Source organism: Calliphora vicina, chromosome 1 (genome assembly GCF_958450345.1).
Source record: "Calliphora vicina chromosome 1, idCalVici1.1, whole genome shotgun sequence".
Lineage (NCBI taxonomy): Eukaryota > Metazoa > Arthropoda > Insecta > Diptera > Calliphoridae > Calliphora > Calliphora vicina.
Genome location: NC_088780.1, coordinates 49,224,836 through 49,238,877, shown reverse-complemented (window position 1 = coordinate 49,238,877; position 14,042 = coordinate 49,224,836). Strand labels below are relative to the sequence as shown.

The following is a 14,042-nucleotide window of genomic DNA, read 5'->3' as shown; positions in this document are numbered from 1 at the left end:
ATAAACACTAATTGCAATGTTAACTGCCGTTAATCGGCCGGTAAACAACATTGTTCACAATTAGAAGTCTCCAGAAATAGAAATGTTGAGAAACATGATGCAACTTGAAACCAGCCGTTAGAAACCGTTATATGTATTTGTATTTGACAAGCAAACTGTCAAAAAATCTGTTAAAGTAAACTCAAAATTGTTTAAGAATCTTGTACTTGGCAAAAAAAGTACAAAACTTGATTAAAAATCTTATAAACTTACAAAATTATTCAAAACATTTAATAAACAAAGCCGGTTATTTCGATTCCATTTCAACTGTCAAATAAATGTGACAATTAATGAAACTCAAATTTTGCTTGTGATTTAAAATAAATGTAGAACATTGAAACTACTAATCCGATTTATATATTGGGTGTATGACTTAAAAATGCGGAATTTTAGTTTTTAATAACTTATATGTCATTTAAAAGGGTACATATCTGTCATTTATTCTCACTTAATTATTGGACATTATTGCTCACCAAAGTTTATGGTGAATGTGTTCCATCGGTTCCAACGTGCGAAACATTTTTTTGTTCGGTTCAGAAGTGGTGATTTGGACACGGAAAACAAAGATCGCCTAGGACAGCCAAACAAGTTTCAAGACCAAGAATTTGGAGGCATTACTCCATGACGATTGTTGTAAAACTCAACAAGAGCTTGCAAAATCATTGGGAGCTACTCAATCAGCAATTTCAAAAAGTTTGTGAGCAGCAGGATTCATCCAAAAGCAGGGCAATCGGGTACCATACTAATTGAAGACGAGAAATTTCGAAAAACGATTTCGCATGTCCGAAATGATGCTTGAACGTTATAAAAGAAAATCATATTTGTACCGAATCATTACTTGCGATGAAAAATAGATCCATTACGATAACTCGAAGCCAAATATCCATGGCTCTAAGGTAATGCTTTGTATTTGGTGGGATCAAACGGGTCCTATCTATTATGAGCTGCTGGAACAGAGTATCCGATATTGGCTTAATTCATTCTTGCCCTCAAAAAATGAGCAGTTCTTTTGGCTCGGAATCCATATGTTGCCAGAAAGTAGGGAAAATGTCATAGCTAACAATGGTCAATACTTTGTATAAATTTACATTGTACAAATGTTTCAAAATAAAAGCTAAAAATTTTAAAAAATCCCGCATTTTAAGTCATACTCCTAATCTATCTCAGAGTGTTAATGAGGACGGGTGAACTTTTAAAATATTTATAGATATGTGAAATTTGGTCCCAAAGTAATTCAAAGAGCGCAGAAGTTGAGGAATTCGATTATGGAGCTTCTTTAAAGCTTGGTTGCTTCATATCTCAATATATCAATAGGCGAGTATTTAGTTAGGCTTTTATAATATTGATCCCAGAGATGTTAGTTAAGGGTCCAAAGAAATTTTCAGTATGTCAAATTTAAATTTTAAATAAATGCGGAACTCTTCAACTATTTGTATATAATTTTGGATATTAATAGAGAAGGAGTTAGGCTTATGGATTATTCTTCCCCGAGATGTTAAATTTTGACCTAAAACAATTTATTTTATGTCAAACTTGGGTACTTTGAGAGCAAAACTTATTTAGAGCTAATAATTTGAAATAAATTTAGAACTTGAAATAAAATACTGAACCAATTTTTAGATAATTCAATATATTAATAGGACATGAGTTGGGCTATTAGAATATGCTGGTCAAATTTGATTACTTCCGGTACCAAAACGACCATTTAATTATAAAGAATAAAAATCTATTAAATTTTATATTTAAATTTAGAATTTTTTCACAACTAAAGTTTTCTCTTAAAACTATTAATAAGATTTCATAGGTATTAATAACAATTATTTTTCTTATTTACTTCTAGTGCAAAAAACCCCATTTAAAAAAATAATTAAAACCATCAAACAATTTTAAATAATTGAAATAATAGTTAATATTTGCTAAAACAATAAACAGGAAATATAAATTTAACCAAAATAAACAATAAAATTTAACAAAAAGCCTGTTAAATTGAATACAACTAAAAATAATAAAAACAAATAAAATCCAATAATTAATAAATACAACAGCTGTTAATATAACAGTTATAAAACAACAACAACCAACACAACAAATAAAAACAAAACTTCTGTTAAAGTGACAACACAACAAATTAACATACAATTACATAAAACCAAACAACAACAACAGTAAAATCAAAACAAACCAGATTACAACAGACTCTGTTAGGATTATACAGAGCCTTAACAACAGCACTCCAATACTGTTAAATTAACAGTTAATAACAAGAAATAAAATAAACAAACAGTTTAGAGCAAAAGTGTTACAACAAATTAAAGAAAACAAACAAAAGTGAGAATAAAAATAAAGATTAAAAAGAAATATCAAATATTGTGTTCATTATTATTAATATAATTTTAAATAAATACAAATTTATAAAATAAATTAATATTAAACTAATTTTTTGTTAAATTTAAAAAGTGTTTTTGTTAAACCCAATTATTTTTTAAAAAAAAAAATTAAAATAATATTAAAATGTGTTAAATCTATTAAAATGTTTTGTTAAATATTAAAAAAAATCAAATATATTAAATCTATGAAATCTGTTATTAAACATATTCTTAAAATCTAAACAAAATATTAAGAAAAGTTTCCAAAAATTTCCTTAAAAAAGTTTAAAAAATCAAAAAATGAAAGTACTACAAAAAGTCTTTACCACCAATAAAACTAAATTAAAAAAACAAAATTAACCTAATAAATAATTACAAAAAAATAACAAGTGCTAATTTTAAATAAGAGCTTCCTCTTTATTTTTATTTTTTTAATAAATTTAAAATTCCTCCTACTTTTAACTTTAACACGCAAACAAGTTTCGGTTCTTTTATTTGTGCGTTAAAAGTATAAAATCTTACTTCCCCTTTCCTTTAATTTCCCTATTTTATACAAAAATTTTCATTGTGAAAATGTCTACTGGTCGTCGCTTAGCTAAACGCTCCATAATCGGCACTAAAGTCTGTGCTCCCGGACCCGATGGTCTCTGGTATTCGGGTGTTATACAGGATGTTAAAACTCCACCCTCGGCTACGATAACTAGTGCATTGGCTACTACGCCCAATTCACCCCCCGAAACCAAATACATTGTACGTTTCGATTTTAAAACCCAAGACAATAGCGGTAACATGGAGTCACGTCGTGCGGTTAGCGTGCATATAAGTCCGGCTCAGTCGTTGCGTCGCAATGCCATGATTAAAGAATTTCTCGAATCGGATTTAATCGGTCCCGGTTTTCGTTCGATAATGGGCGTTAAATTGCAGCCGGGTCAACGGGTGTTTTTGACACACAATGGCCGTGAGACATCGGGAGATGTGATGACGCATGACAGCGAACAGGATGAGGTTCTGGTGAAGATCACAACAATCGGAAGTGAGGTAAGTGTGCAGAAATGAACTATATTAAATAAATAAGAACATATGTAAATATTTATTTATAAATAATGAGTAAAATTTGTTTCTACTACTGACTAAAATTACCCTAAAATAAAAAGGGCACCTATTATAGTATAGTTTTTTGCTTAAATAGCAGCAAAATTGTATAAACATGAAGAAAATTATTTGTTTTATGGTAATGATACATTGTGAAACAAATTGTGATGATCACATTATGGGATAATGCAGATCGGCATTAAAGTTAGGAAATGTGTTTGCAAAGGAAGATTTTTAGTCTACTCCCGTTTCTGCATATAATTTTTAATTGAATATTAGTTTTTCTCATCTTGCGAATTGTAATCTAGATTATATTGTTTCGTTTTTACCTTTTAAAAACGGTGGTTTATTTCCTTTAAATAAACCGGATACCTTTGATTGCAAATAAAAACAGTTTAGTAGTTTAAAATTGTAACAACTCTTTATTTATTCAAATGTACAACAACAACATAATTAAATAGTCACTCAGCACATTTTAAGGCACTCAGTTGATGTTTATCTACACAGCGTCTATCATGAACTAACTAACGACTGCAACCTCTGCCACTATTTATACACACGCCATCTTTCATGAACATTCTACAATTATCTTAAAGGACAACTACTATATTCGAATTCTAGAGCTTTCGAAGTTAATGTTTAAACATTCAGTGTTTCCATACTTTCAAACAATGCTAACAACCGCATGCTATCAACATTGTTGATAAGTAGAAGCTTCTACTGATGGAAATGTTTATAAACACGATGAATGTTGCTGTCAGTTGCTACCGATCGTTATATTGAAATTGCTAGTGCAAATTCGTAACAATATTTAAAACAGAAATATTGCAAATTCCTCCGAAATTTTTTTTGTATCAATAATAAGAAAGTCTAAGAAAAATTTCAATATCCTCAGCAATCTTCAGTTGTTTTATAACTCTGATAAACATCGTATATTAAATTCACAATTGTTGAGATACAGAATTTGAGATTGATGAAATATCTCAAATATTGTCAGTTTAATACTTTGTTGATCAGATATTAAACATCTTAAGATTGCTGATGATATGAGTAGCTGGTTTAAAAATAGTACATTCTAGTCTGCTAATTGTCTAAATTTCAGCTTTGATGTATTCTATTACTAATAAATAAACTTTAGCTTGTAATTTACTGTTTTTTTCGAGTCCTAAATGTATGGTTAAGAATTTATATCTTAACTAGAATAAATTTTACATATTTTGCTAAATATTTAAGCAATTTAAAAACTCAGGTTACATTAAACGTTTCTTTAGTCTGCTTTTACACAGGGCAAGTTTTCTTGCCGCAAGTCTGAGTTTATAGTAGAGAGAGGCAAGAAGAAAGAAGAGGGATACACGCTTGTACTGGCAAGTCTCTTCAATTATCTTTTGTTTTCTCATTTGCACTATGACGTCTATTAGGTTTCGATATACAAAATTGAACACAGACTTGCTGTGTGTAAACAGACGAGCAAGTTTAAAAGGGAATCGAAGAGACTTGCTTCAAGTAAACTTGCTGTGTATAAAAGCAGACTTAGATTTTAAGTCCACGAATATTCAGCCCAATTATGAATAAAAAAATCCCCGGGAGTTTTTTCCCATTGAATAGGAAAAATGGTAAAATGGAAAAAACTCCCGAAGAATTTTTATTCATAATTGGGCTGATTAATTTATTATTGGGTGTATAAATTTAGAAACGGGCTTTTTTTTTTGAAACATTTGATATATTGTACAATTTATTCAAAGTATTGGCCATTGTTGGCTATGACCTTTTCCCATTCTTCTAGCATTCACCCCTATCGGCAATAACATGTGAAATTTTGTTCCCATGAAATATTCATTTCCCTCGAAGGGAAAATTGCTATCGGGAATATCATGATGAACTTTACATTCACAATAGTTGATTTTGTTCGTAACAGCTGTTTATAGTTTACAAAATTCCATCTAAAAATTTCACAACAAGGGGAATTTTTTTCACGTGAACAAAGTTGATGAACGAAAAAAGGAAAAGGGAAAATATTTCATGTGAAATGTTGATTCGCGATAGGGGTGAATATATAGCTTCCGAGCCAAAAGAACTGCTCATCTTTTGTGGCCAAGAACGAATCGTTCGATACTCTGTTCTGAAGTGAAGCTTGTCCCAGATAGAGCGTTATGCATCGATCGAAACATATAGTAGTCCCGACTATAAAGCGGGTGATGCAAAACTTCCCAACCACTTTATTCTAAATACTTTTTAACTATTGCAACATGTGTCCATGCGTTGTCATGGTGTAATATTCATTTCTGGCCACATATTTTCGGCCAATGCTCGCTTCAAACGAATCAGTTGCATTCAGTACAGGTTGCCTGTTATGGTCTGGCCATATTTTAGCAGCTCATAAAAGAGAGGACCCTTTAGGTCCCATTAAATATAGAATTTTACCTTAGCGCCATGGATATATGGCTTGGGTCTCGATTCGGCTGGTTGGCCGGACGATATCTTACGCTTCGGGTTATCGTAATGGATTTATTTTTCGTCGCCAGTAATGCTGCGTTCCAGCAGCATTTCACACATTCAAAACTGCAGTAGCTCCCAATGACTTTGCAAGTTCTTGTTGAGTTTTACTACAATGCCTCCAATTCTTGGTCTTAAAACTTTTTTGGATGGCCTTGGCGATGTTTATCGTCCGTGTCAAAATCGTCACTTCTAAAGCGCACAAACCATCTTTCGCACTTTGACACAGTTGGAAAACATTCACCATAAGTTTTGATGAGCAATCGGTGTGATTCAGCGGTACTTTTCTTCAAATTTATGAAATAAAGCTAAACTTCCCGCATATTACGTTTTGTTGGCCCATAATTGGACATTAAAATAAATTGGACAATTTCTAACTGAAGTGGTAGGATTCTGAATTCAATTAAAGGCATTTTTAAATTTAAGACGGTATTGAACAATTTTAACAGGACTTTTTTTTTATAACCTTCACCATTATTGACAAGGGTGTATATAAGTTTGTCATTCCGCTTGTAATTTCAACATTTTTCATTTGTGACCCCACAAAGTAAATATATATTCTGGATCGTTATAAACATGTCCGTCTGTATTTTGAAATCAATTTTCCGTTTTCCCCAAATAACTTACATACATGACTCATACATCAATATATCGGGAATTCTTCCGGCTCGGTTGCTGTTTAAAATGGACAAAATCGGACCACAAATGGCAGAGATATAAGGAAAAAACCGAGATAACTTAGATTTTTGGCCTATTTTTGTTCTATGTCTGGATTACTAAGTCATTAATATAGACAATATGGATATCTAATGATAGATATTTCTAAGTACATTGCAACGATGTATATAAGGCTATAGTAAGTTGGACCTACAATGGGTCAAAATCGGGAAAAATATTTTTTAACCCGAATTTTTTTTCACCAAACAAATTTAAAAAAAAATTAAAAACAATTTGGAAAAAAAAAATTTTTAAAAAAATTTTAAAAGCAATTTGAAAAAAAAGTTATTTTTGTTTAAATAAAAATATTTAAAAGAACGTATAATGTATAATTTGGGGAAGGGTATATAAGATTCGGCACAGCCGAATATAGCTCTCTTGTTTTAATCTATATCTGGTTTAATAAGTCATTAATATAGACAATATGGATATACAATGAAATATATTCCAAAGTCCACAGTAAGATGGACCTACAATGGGTCAAAAATGGGAAAAATATTTTTTAACCCGAATTTTTAAAATAAATAAAAATTTTGACAAAAATTTGGAAAACACCTTTTTTGAAATAATTTAGAAAAAAAATTTGGAAAACAAATTTTGAAAAAAATTTTAAATTTTGTTTACCAAAAAATATTTAAAAATTTGATTTTATAGTATAATTTGGTGAAGGGTATATAAGATTCGGCATAGTCGATTATACTTGTTTTACTTAAAGTCAGAATTTTAGGCGAGCCTCATCAAAAACTTCTAATGACTTGCAACTACTGAATAACATATTTTTCAATGACTACTACATACCGTCTGCATTACTTAGAAGTATGCTAATAATGACTTATTTATTAGCTGATATATAAGTACAACTTATTTAACTATTGCACATTTTCACATGCATTTAAAAACAGCTTACACGAATAATTCTAATTTATGTGCTGTTTTTCTATAACGAACGAGTACATTGAGTGAAAATTTAACATGTGTTTTGTTATTGTAACAAAAACAAAATACATGTAAAACGTCCACTCAAAACACTTGTTCGTTATAGAAAAACAGCACATTAGTTAAAATTTGTTTACGCAAGAGTGCCTCAAGGCATAAATTTAAATGTGACTTTAGTTTGTTAACATTTCCCTCGAAGGTCGAAATGAATTCTGACTTTTGCTCTGTTAGCTGTTTTGTGAGTGATGCTAAAATTTTAGCATGTGAAATTTTGTGTGTCATGTTTTTTTTTAAAGTTTTACAAACTTTTAGACGCCCGATTAGTTTTTCAATAAAATCGTATCAAAATTATGGTTTTTTACACCTAAACCGGCAACAATGCCCTGAGGCTCTCTTCACCTTTTTGCAACTGGTTCCTAACAATAATTTGCAAATTAGTTTCTGATGGCTGTTCTTAGGTTTTTGGGTCATTATAACCCTTAAAAAATATTATTCGACAACTTTTTTTTAGTCTTTTTAAGTTTGCGGGTTAGAGGGTTATTTTACTATATCTTTTACAAAGTTCAAACTGAATTCCGATTTAATTGATAATGGTTTCTGTAAGTCGTATATCAATCAATGAGTGATCAATGGTGGTAACTAATTATTTTAGTCATTTCATTTATTAGGGTTTGTGGTAAGAACTTGCCTCAAATGATATCACAAAAAAAAAGATGTTAACTTCAATTCTTTGGAGCTGTCTAATTTCATGTATTTACTTTCACTCCTTCCTTATTTGCACTTAGAATCAAAGCAAACGTTTTGAATAGCCACAAAAGACAAACATTAATGAAATTGATTAGAATTCGAAGGCCTTCAATTAGCATTTCTAAACAAATAAGATTTAAGCCAGCGCCAATACAATCGTAAGCAAGTGTGGGTGGGTGTTGGTCGTGGTTGGAGCTGGAGCTGGCAATTTATTAACTGCTGTGGTTAATCTATCCGTCTGACAATCTATCTACATATGTACACAGCAGTGCATGCCATGTCTTTGATGAGATGCACTCGTTTTGTATCTTTAACACACTGTACTCGTTTTCTTAGTCGATTGCAATTTGTTTTTTTCTTACTGCTGCCATTGTAAGTAGTCGGTTTTTAAATGGTGTGATACCAAAACCATGGCATTTACAATTTGCAAATACATAGATACATACACTCATATATATGTACTTAGTATTGGGTTGGTATCTATGTCAAGGTTAAAAAGCTTCGTAAAAGTGCAACACACAAAAACAACAAAACACAGAAAATAAAAGTTAATAGTAAATATTTCGTATAAAAAGTGTGAATACACACTCAAACATGGATGTGTGTGTAGAAGTGTAAAAAACACACATAGATACTCATGCCTAAACATATAAAAGCAATTCTTTTCTATTCTATTTTACTTACAGTTTCCATTGTTTTGTTTGCAAACTACACTTTGGTGGGCATTTTGTTGCAAGTTGAACTTTAAGTGTGGGCTTAAAATCAATTATGCTCATGGAAGTGTCCTCGATGGGGTTTCACAAATCAAAAAAAAAAAAAAGAACAAGAGTTAGAAACAGCAACAACAAAAAAAGTTAATTAAATAATAAAACATTCATTTAAAGTGACCCCTACTTGTGAGTTCTTGGGGTTGGCTGTTAGTAGGAGTATTTATACATTATTATTTATGTATCGTAGCAGTAATGTTGAGAATTTATGAGATTTCAAATATATGTTGATTAAACTCATACAATTTATTATTTAGATGTACAAAATTCTTGAGATATTAAATATTTCAATCAATAGAGTTTGCTCAACAAAAAAAAAAAAAATAAAGATTTCCGAACCATAATTAATACATGCCAAATACTTAAAACCAATCATTGATAAAAGGTAATGAGATTTACTTACACAAAGTTTAAAGGGGTTGATATTTACATATAATATTTTTTATAAAAATAAATAAAAGTTGAGAAAAAGTAAATTTTTTTACTTTTTCTATAATTTGGGCGCATCGAAAATGAATTTTTTGATATGTCTTAGTGGAAATTTTGTTTCCTCGTGCTAAAAGCTATCAAAAAATCGATGGCAGAACATCGAAAAATGGTTCTACTTACAAATTGGTCCACCCTAATATACATGACAACAAGCGTTTAACCTTTAAACAAATTTGGGGTCTTTTTGAAACCTAATGCAATTCTTTTGGCCTTTTCCGCGCTAAAAGAACTGCTCATCTTTTGAGATCTATGTTTTGAAGTAAAGCGTATCTCAGGGAGAGCGTTCTGCATTGATCGAAACAAATAGCAGTCGGAAATACTTCTTTCTAAATAGTTTTTAACAGGTGTTGCAACATGTGGCCGAACGTTGTCATGATGAAATATTACGGTTTCATGTCTGGCCGCATATTCTGGTCGTTTTTTGACCAATGTTCACTTCAAACGAATCAGTTGCATTCGGTACAGGTTCCTTGTTATGGTCTGGCCAGATTTCAGCAGCTTACCTTAGCGCAATGGATATTTGGCTTTGGTGTTGATTCGGCTGGTTAGCTTGGCTTCACGTAATGGATCCATTTTTCGGTGATTTTCTTTTATAGCGTTGAACATGCAACAACGTCTGTCAAGGTCACTCGGATTCAATTCAGGGAAATTGGATACCATACGAATTGAAGCTGAGAGATCTTGAAAGACGATTTTGCATGTACGAATTTATGCTCGAACCCTATAAAAGAAAATCATTCCATTACAATCGTAACAGATCGTACATGAAGCCCGACAAACCAGACGAATCGACACCAAAGCCAAATATCCACGGCGCTAAGGTAATTATCTGTATTTGATGGGATCAAAAGGGTCCTCTCTATTATGAGCTGCTGAAATCTGACCAGACCATTACTGGAAAGCTGTACAGAATGCAACTGATTCGTTTGAAGCTAGCATTGACCGAAAAACGCCCAGAATATGCGACAAGACATGAAATCGTAATATTCCACATGTTGCAATACCTGTTAAAAACTATTTAGAATGAAGTAGTTGTAAAATATGACCTTCGACCATCAAGCTTCAAACCCAAAGGATTAATTTTCGCTGATTTGGACATATACAATGGAATTTTTTTTACAAACATTCAATTAATAGGTATAAATTAAACCGAGATTTAGAAGAAAACCCGGGTTTTCGGTTAACTGGTTTATAAACACTATTACTGTTTCAGAGAGACGAATCATTGAACTAATTAAGGAAACAAACTCCTTTGAAATATTTTGCCATCTCCTTATAACCGCATCTGATAAAGCATTCTTTGTGGTATAATTTTGAGTTCGTATTTTGGGATTTATAATATTTCATAGGTTTTCTATGGGATTGAGATCTGGTGATTGAACAGGTCTCTTAAAACATGTACCTACTAGGAATGTAACCACTGGGTTACAAACCTAGTGATGTGTTTCGGGTCATTATTGTGATTGAATCTCCAAACGTATGGATACCTAAAATGGATCTGTATCCATTCTAGAATCCAGTAATAGAGTATCTTTTATGACATGAGAGGATTTTTTATAAAATAAATACATTTGATATTTTGTATGACATGAGATAATTTTTTATAAATATTGATATTTTAACAATGTTGTAAGCTTCTAATCAAACATTAGTGTTTGATTTCAATCACGATTTCTCAAAATCTATTCTATTTGAAAAAGTTCTATTAAGTTCTATTTCTATTAAAATTCATTAGTTTCTGATTTTTGCTAACAATTTCTCTCCGTGTAATTTACTACATATTTTTTTTTTCTGTTCAAATAATAATTTTGAACAATTTACGGATGCTTCTCATTTGTATTTGCATATACTGTGAGTATCTTTCTATCTGTTATTTTTTCTATTTCAATATTTTTTTTATTGTTATTTTTGGTGTCGTGCTCGCATCGTAATGGAGTGTAATTTTTTTATATACAATTTCGATTCAATTCAAAAACCCCATTCTAGTCGTCGATGTACTTGTACACAATCTATTTGTCATTTCACATGCTGTACAAAGTGTCAACAACAACAAGTTACGTCAGAAGAATAGAAGCTGAACAAAAAAAAATAAAAACACTACAATGAAATAGAAAAAAACAACAAAACTATGAACACGAATGAATAATAACAACAACAAAAACATCTACATAAGTAGAGATGTTTAAAATAAACAACAATGTATATTATAAAACACCGATGTAAACTTACATTTACGGTACATATTTGATATCACAGCAGCAACAGCAACAACAATAAAGAAGAACAATTAATAATAGACATTAGAAACTACACACTCACTCACACTTTTATTTTATACATTTTAGCCGGTCTACAAATGTACACAAACAAAAAAAGTGGGAAAGAAAATGTGTAACAACAATTTCATGATGACGTTTTATTTTTCAAGATCATGTTGTTTTTGTATTTTTTGTTTTTGCTCTCTAAACTGAAAATTATTTATAATTTATTTTTTTCTATACAAAAACAATGTAGAAGGCAATGAAAAATGTCTACTTTTATGTGCTTCTTCTTTAGGAATCATCATGAATGGGGAGGAGAGAGAGTGATAGAGAGAGTATATGTGATATACTACGTATGTTGCGCTAAAAGTTCATAAATAAACTAATATTTTAATTAATTATTTAAAAGAAATATGTAATTTTATTGTTTTTAAGCTTGATATAAGTTTTATAACTTTAAATTTACTTAATATTTATAAAACATGTTTTATATATTTCTGTAACTGAAAGCATTTAAAGAGAAATTGTTTGTAAACATTTTTGTTTGTTAAAAAAACATGTTTAGCAACAAATGTTTACTTAGAGTTTAGATTAGTGTAATATAATTTATTACAGAACATAAAAGGCAATTTCATAATAAATTTGAACAGAAATTGAGAACTGCTTAACTTTGTGGTAGATTTAAATATTTTGTATAAGATTTTCTAATTAATATGGATACAATGGAAATTTTTTTGGAAATTTATTGGTTGTATGACTTAAAAATTCGTAATTTTATCAAATATTTTTGATAAACTTATTTTATTTTGAAACATTTGTACAATACAAATTTATTCAAAGTATTTTCCTGCTCATCTTTTGAGGCCAAGAATGAATCAAGCCTCTTTGTTCCAAAGTGAAGCATATCCCAGAGAGAGCGTTCTGCATCGATCGAAACAAATGAAGCAAATAAAGCGGGTGAGACAAAACTTCCCAACCACTTCATTGTAAATAGTTTTTGTCAGGTATTGCATCCTTTGGCAGAGCCTTGTCATGATAGAATATTACGTTTTCATGTCAGGCTCACTTCAAACGAATCAGTTGTGTTCGATATAGGTTCCCTGTTATGATCTGGTCAGATTTCAGCAGCTCATATTAGATTGAACACTTTTTCTCCCACCAAATACAGAGCATTACCTTAGCGCCATGAATATTTGGCTTTGGTGTCGATTCGGCAGGTTGAATGGGCTTCACATACTATCTCTTAAGCTTCGGGTTATTGTAATGTAAAATTCTGTACAAAACTGATTTTCTTTTATAGCGTTTAAGTATTTTTTGGACATGCCAAATCGTGATTCAAGGTCTCTCGGCTTCAATTCGTATTGTACCCAATTTCCTTGCCTTTGGATGAATCTTGCTGCTCGCAAACGTTTTGAAAAAGCTCCCAATGAATTTGCAAGCTCTTGTTGAGTTTTACAACAATCGTCATGGAGTAGTGCCTCCAAATTCTTGGTCTTGAAACTTTTTTGGCTGTCCTGGGCGATTTTTGTTTTCCGTGTCAAAATCACCACTTCTGAACCGAACGAGCCATCTCTAGCACCATAAGCTTTGGTGAGCAATCTGTGTGCTTCAGCGGCACTTTTTTTACGAATTAAAGAAGTAAAGTAAAACTTCCCGTATAAGACGCTTTGTTGGTAAAAAATTCGACATTTTCGAAGCAAAAAAAAACTTTGTTGTTTACACTAAAATGTTCAATAACTAAATGAGAATAAATGACAGATATGTTACCTTCAAAATGACATATAAGTTTTTGAAACTAAATCCGAGTTCTAAAGATACGCCATATATTGTAAATTCCAAAACATTCAATTAATTAATCTGTTATAAAATTTAAAAAAAATCGTGAAATAGGTACTGTAAAAACTCAAAATTTTGGAGGAAGATTTCCTAGAATAACTCCAAGCAAGAGAGTTTAAGAAATATCCAAAAATAACTCCTCGGGAGATTAATAATAATCTAAATTAGTTCTGGAACTATTAACCAATGGCCAAATGATGCTGGACTTTGGTGACATTTTTTATTTTCTGAATTTAATTATGTTCTAGTATAAGTAAATTAAAGTATATATTGTTAAATTTTTACCTTTTAAAAACGAT

The 14,042-nt window shown here is 30.9% G+C and overlaps 1 protein-coding gene across 1 annotated transcript in view; it reads left to right on the top strand.

The window, feature by feature from the left end:
- Positions 1-2,907: 2,907 nt before the first annotated feature.
- Positions 2,908-14,042, top strand: part of Glut4EF (Glucose transporter 4 enhancer factor) — a 559,114-nt gene continuing 547,979 nt past the window's right edge. The window contains 1 exon segment of the mRNA XM_065511682.1: positions 2,908-3,443. Coding sequence (XP_065367754.1) covers positions 2,979-3,443 — 465 coding nt within the window. The 5' untranslated portion in view covers positions 2,908-2,978.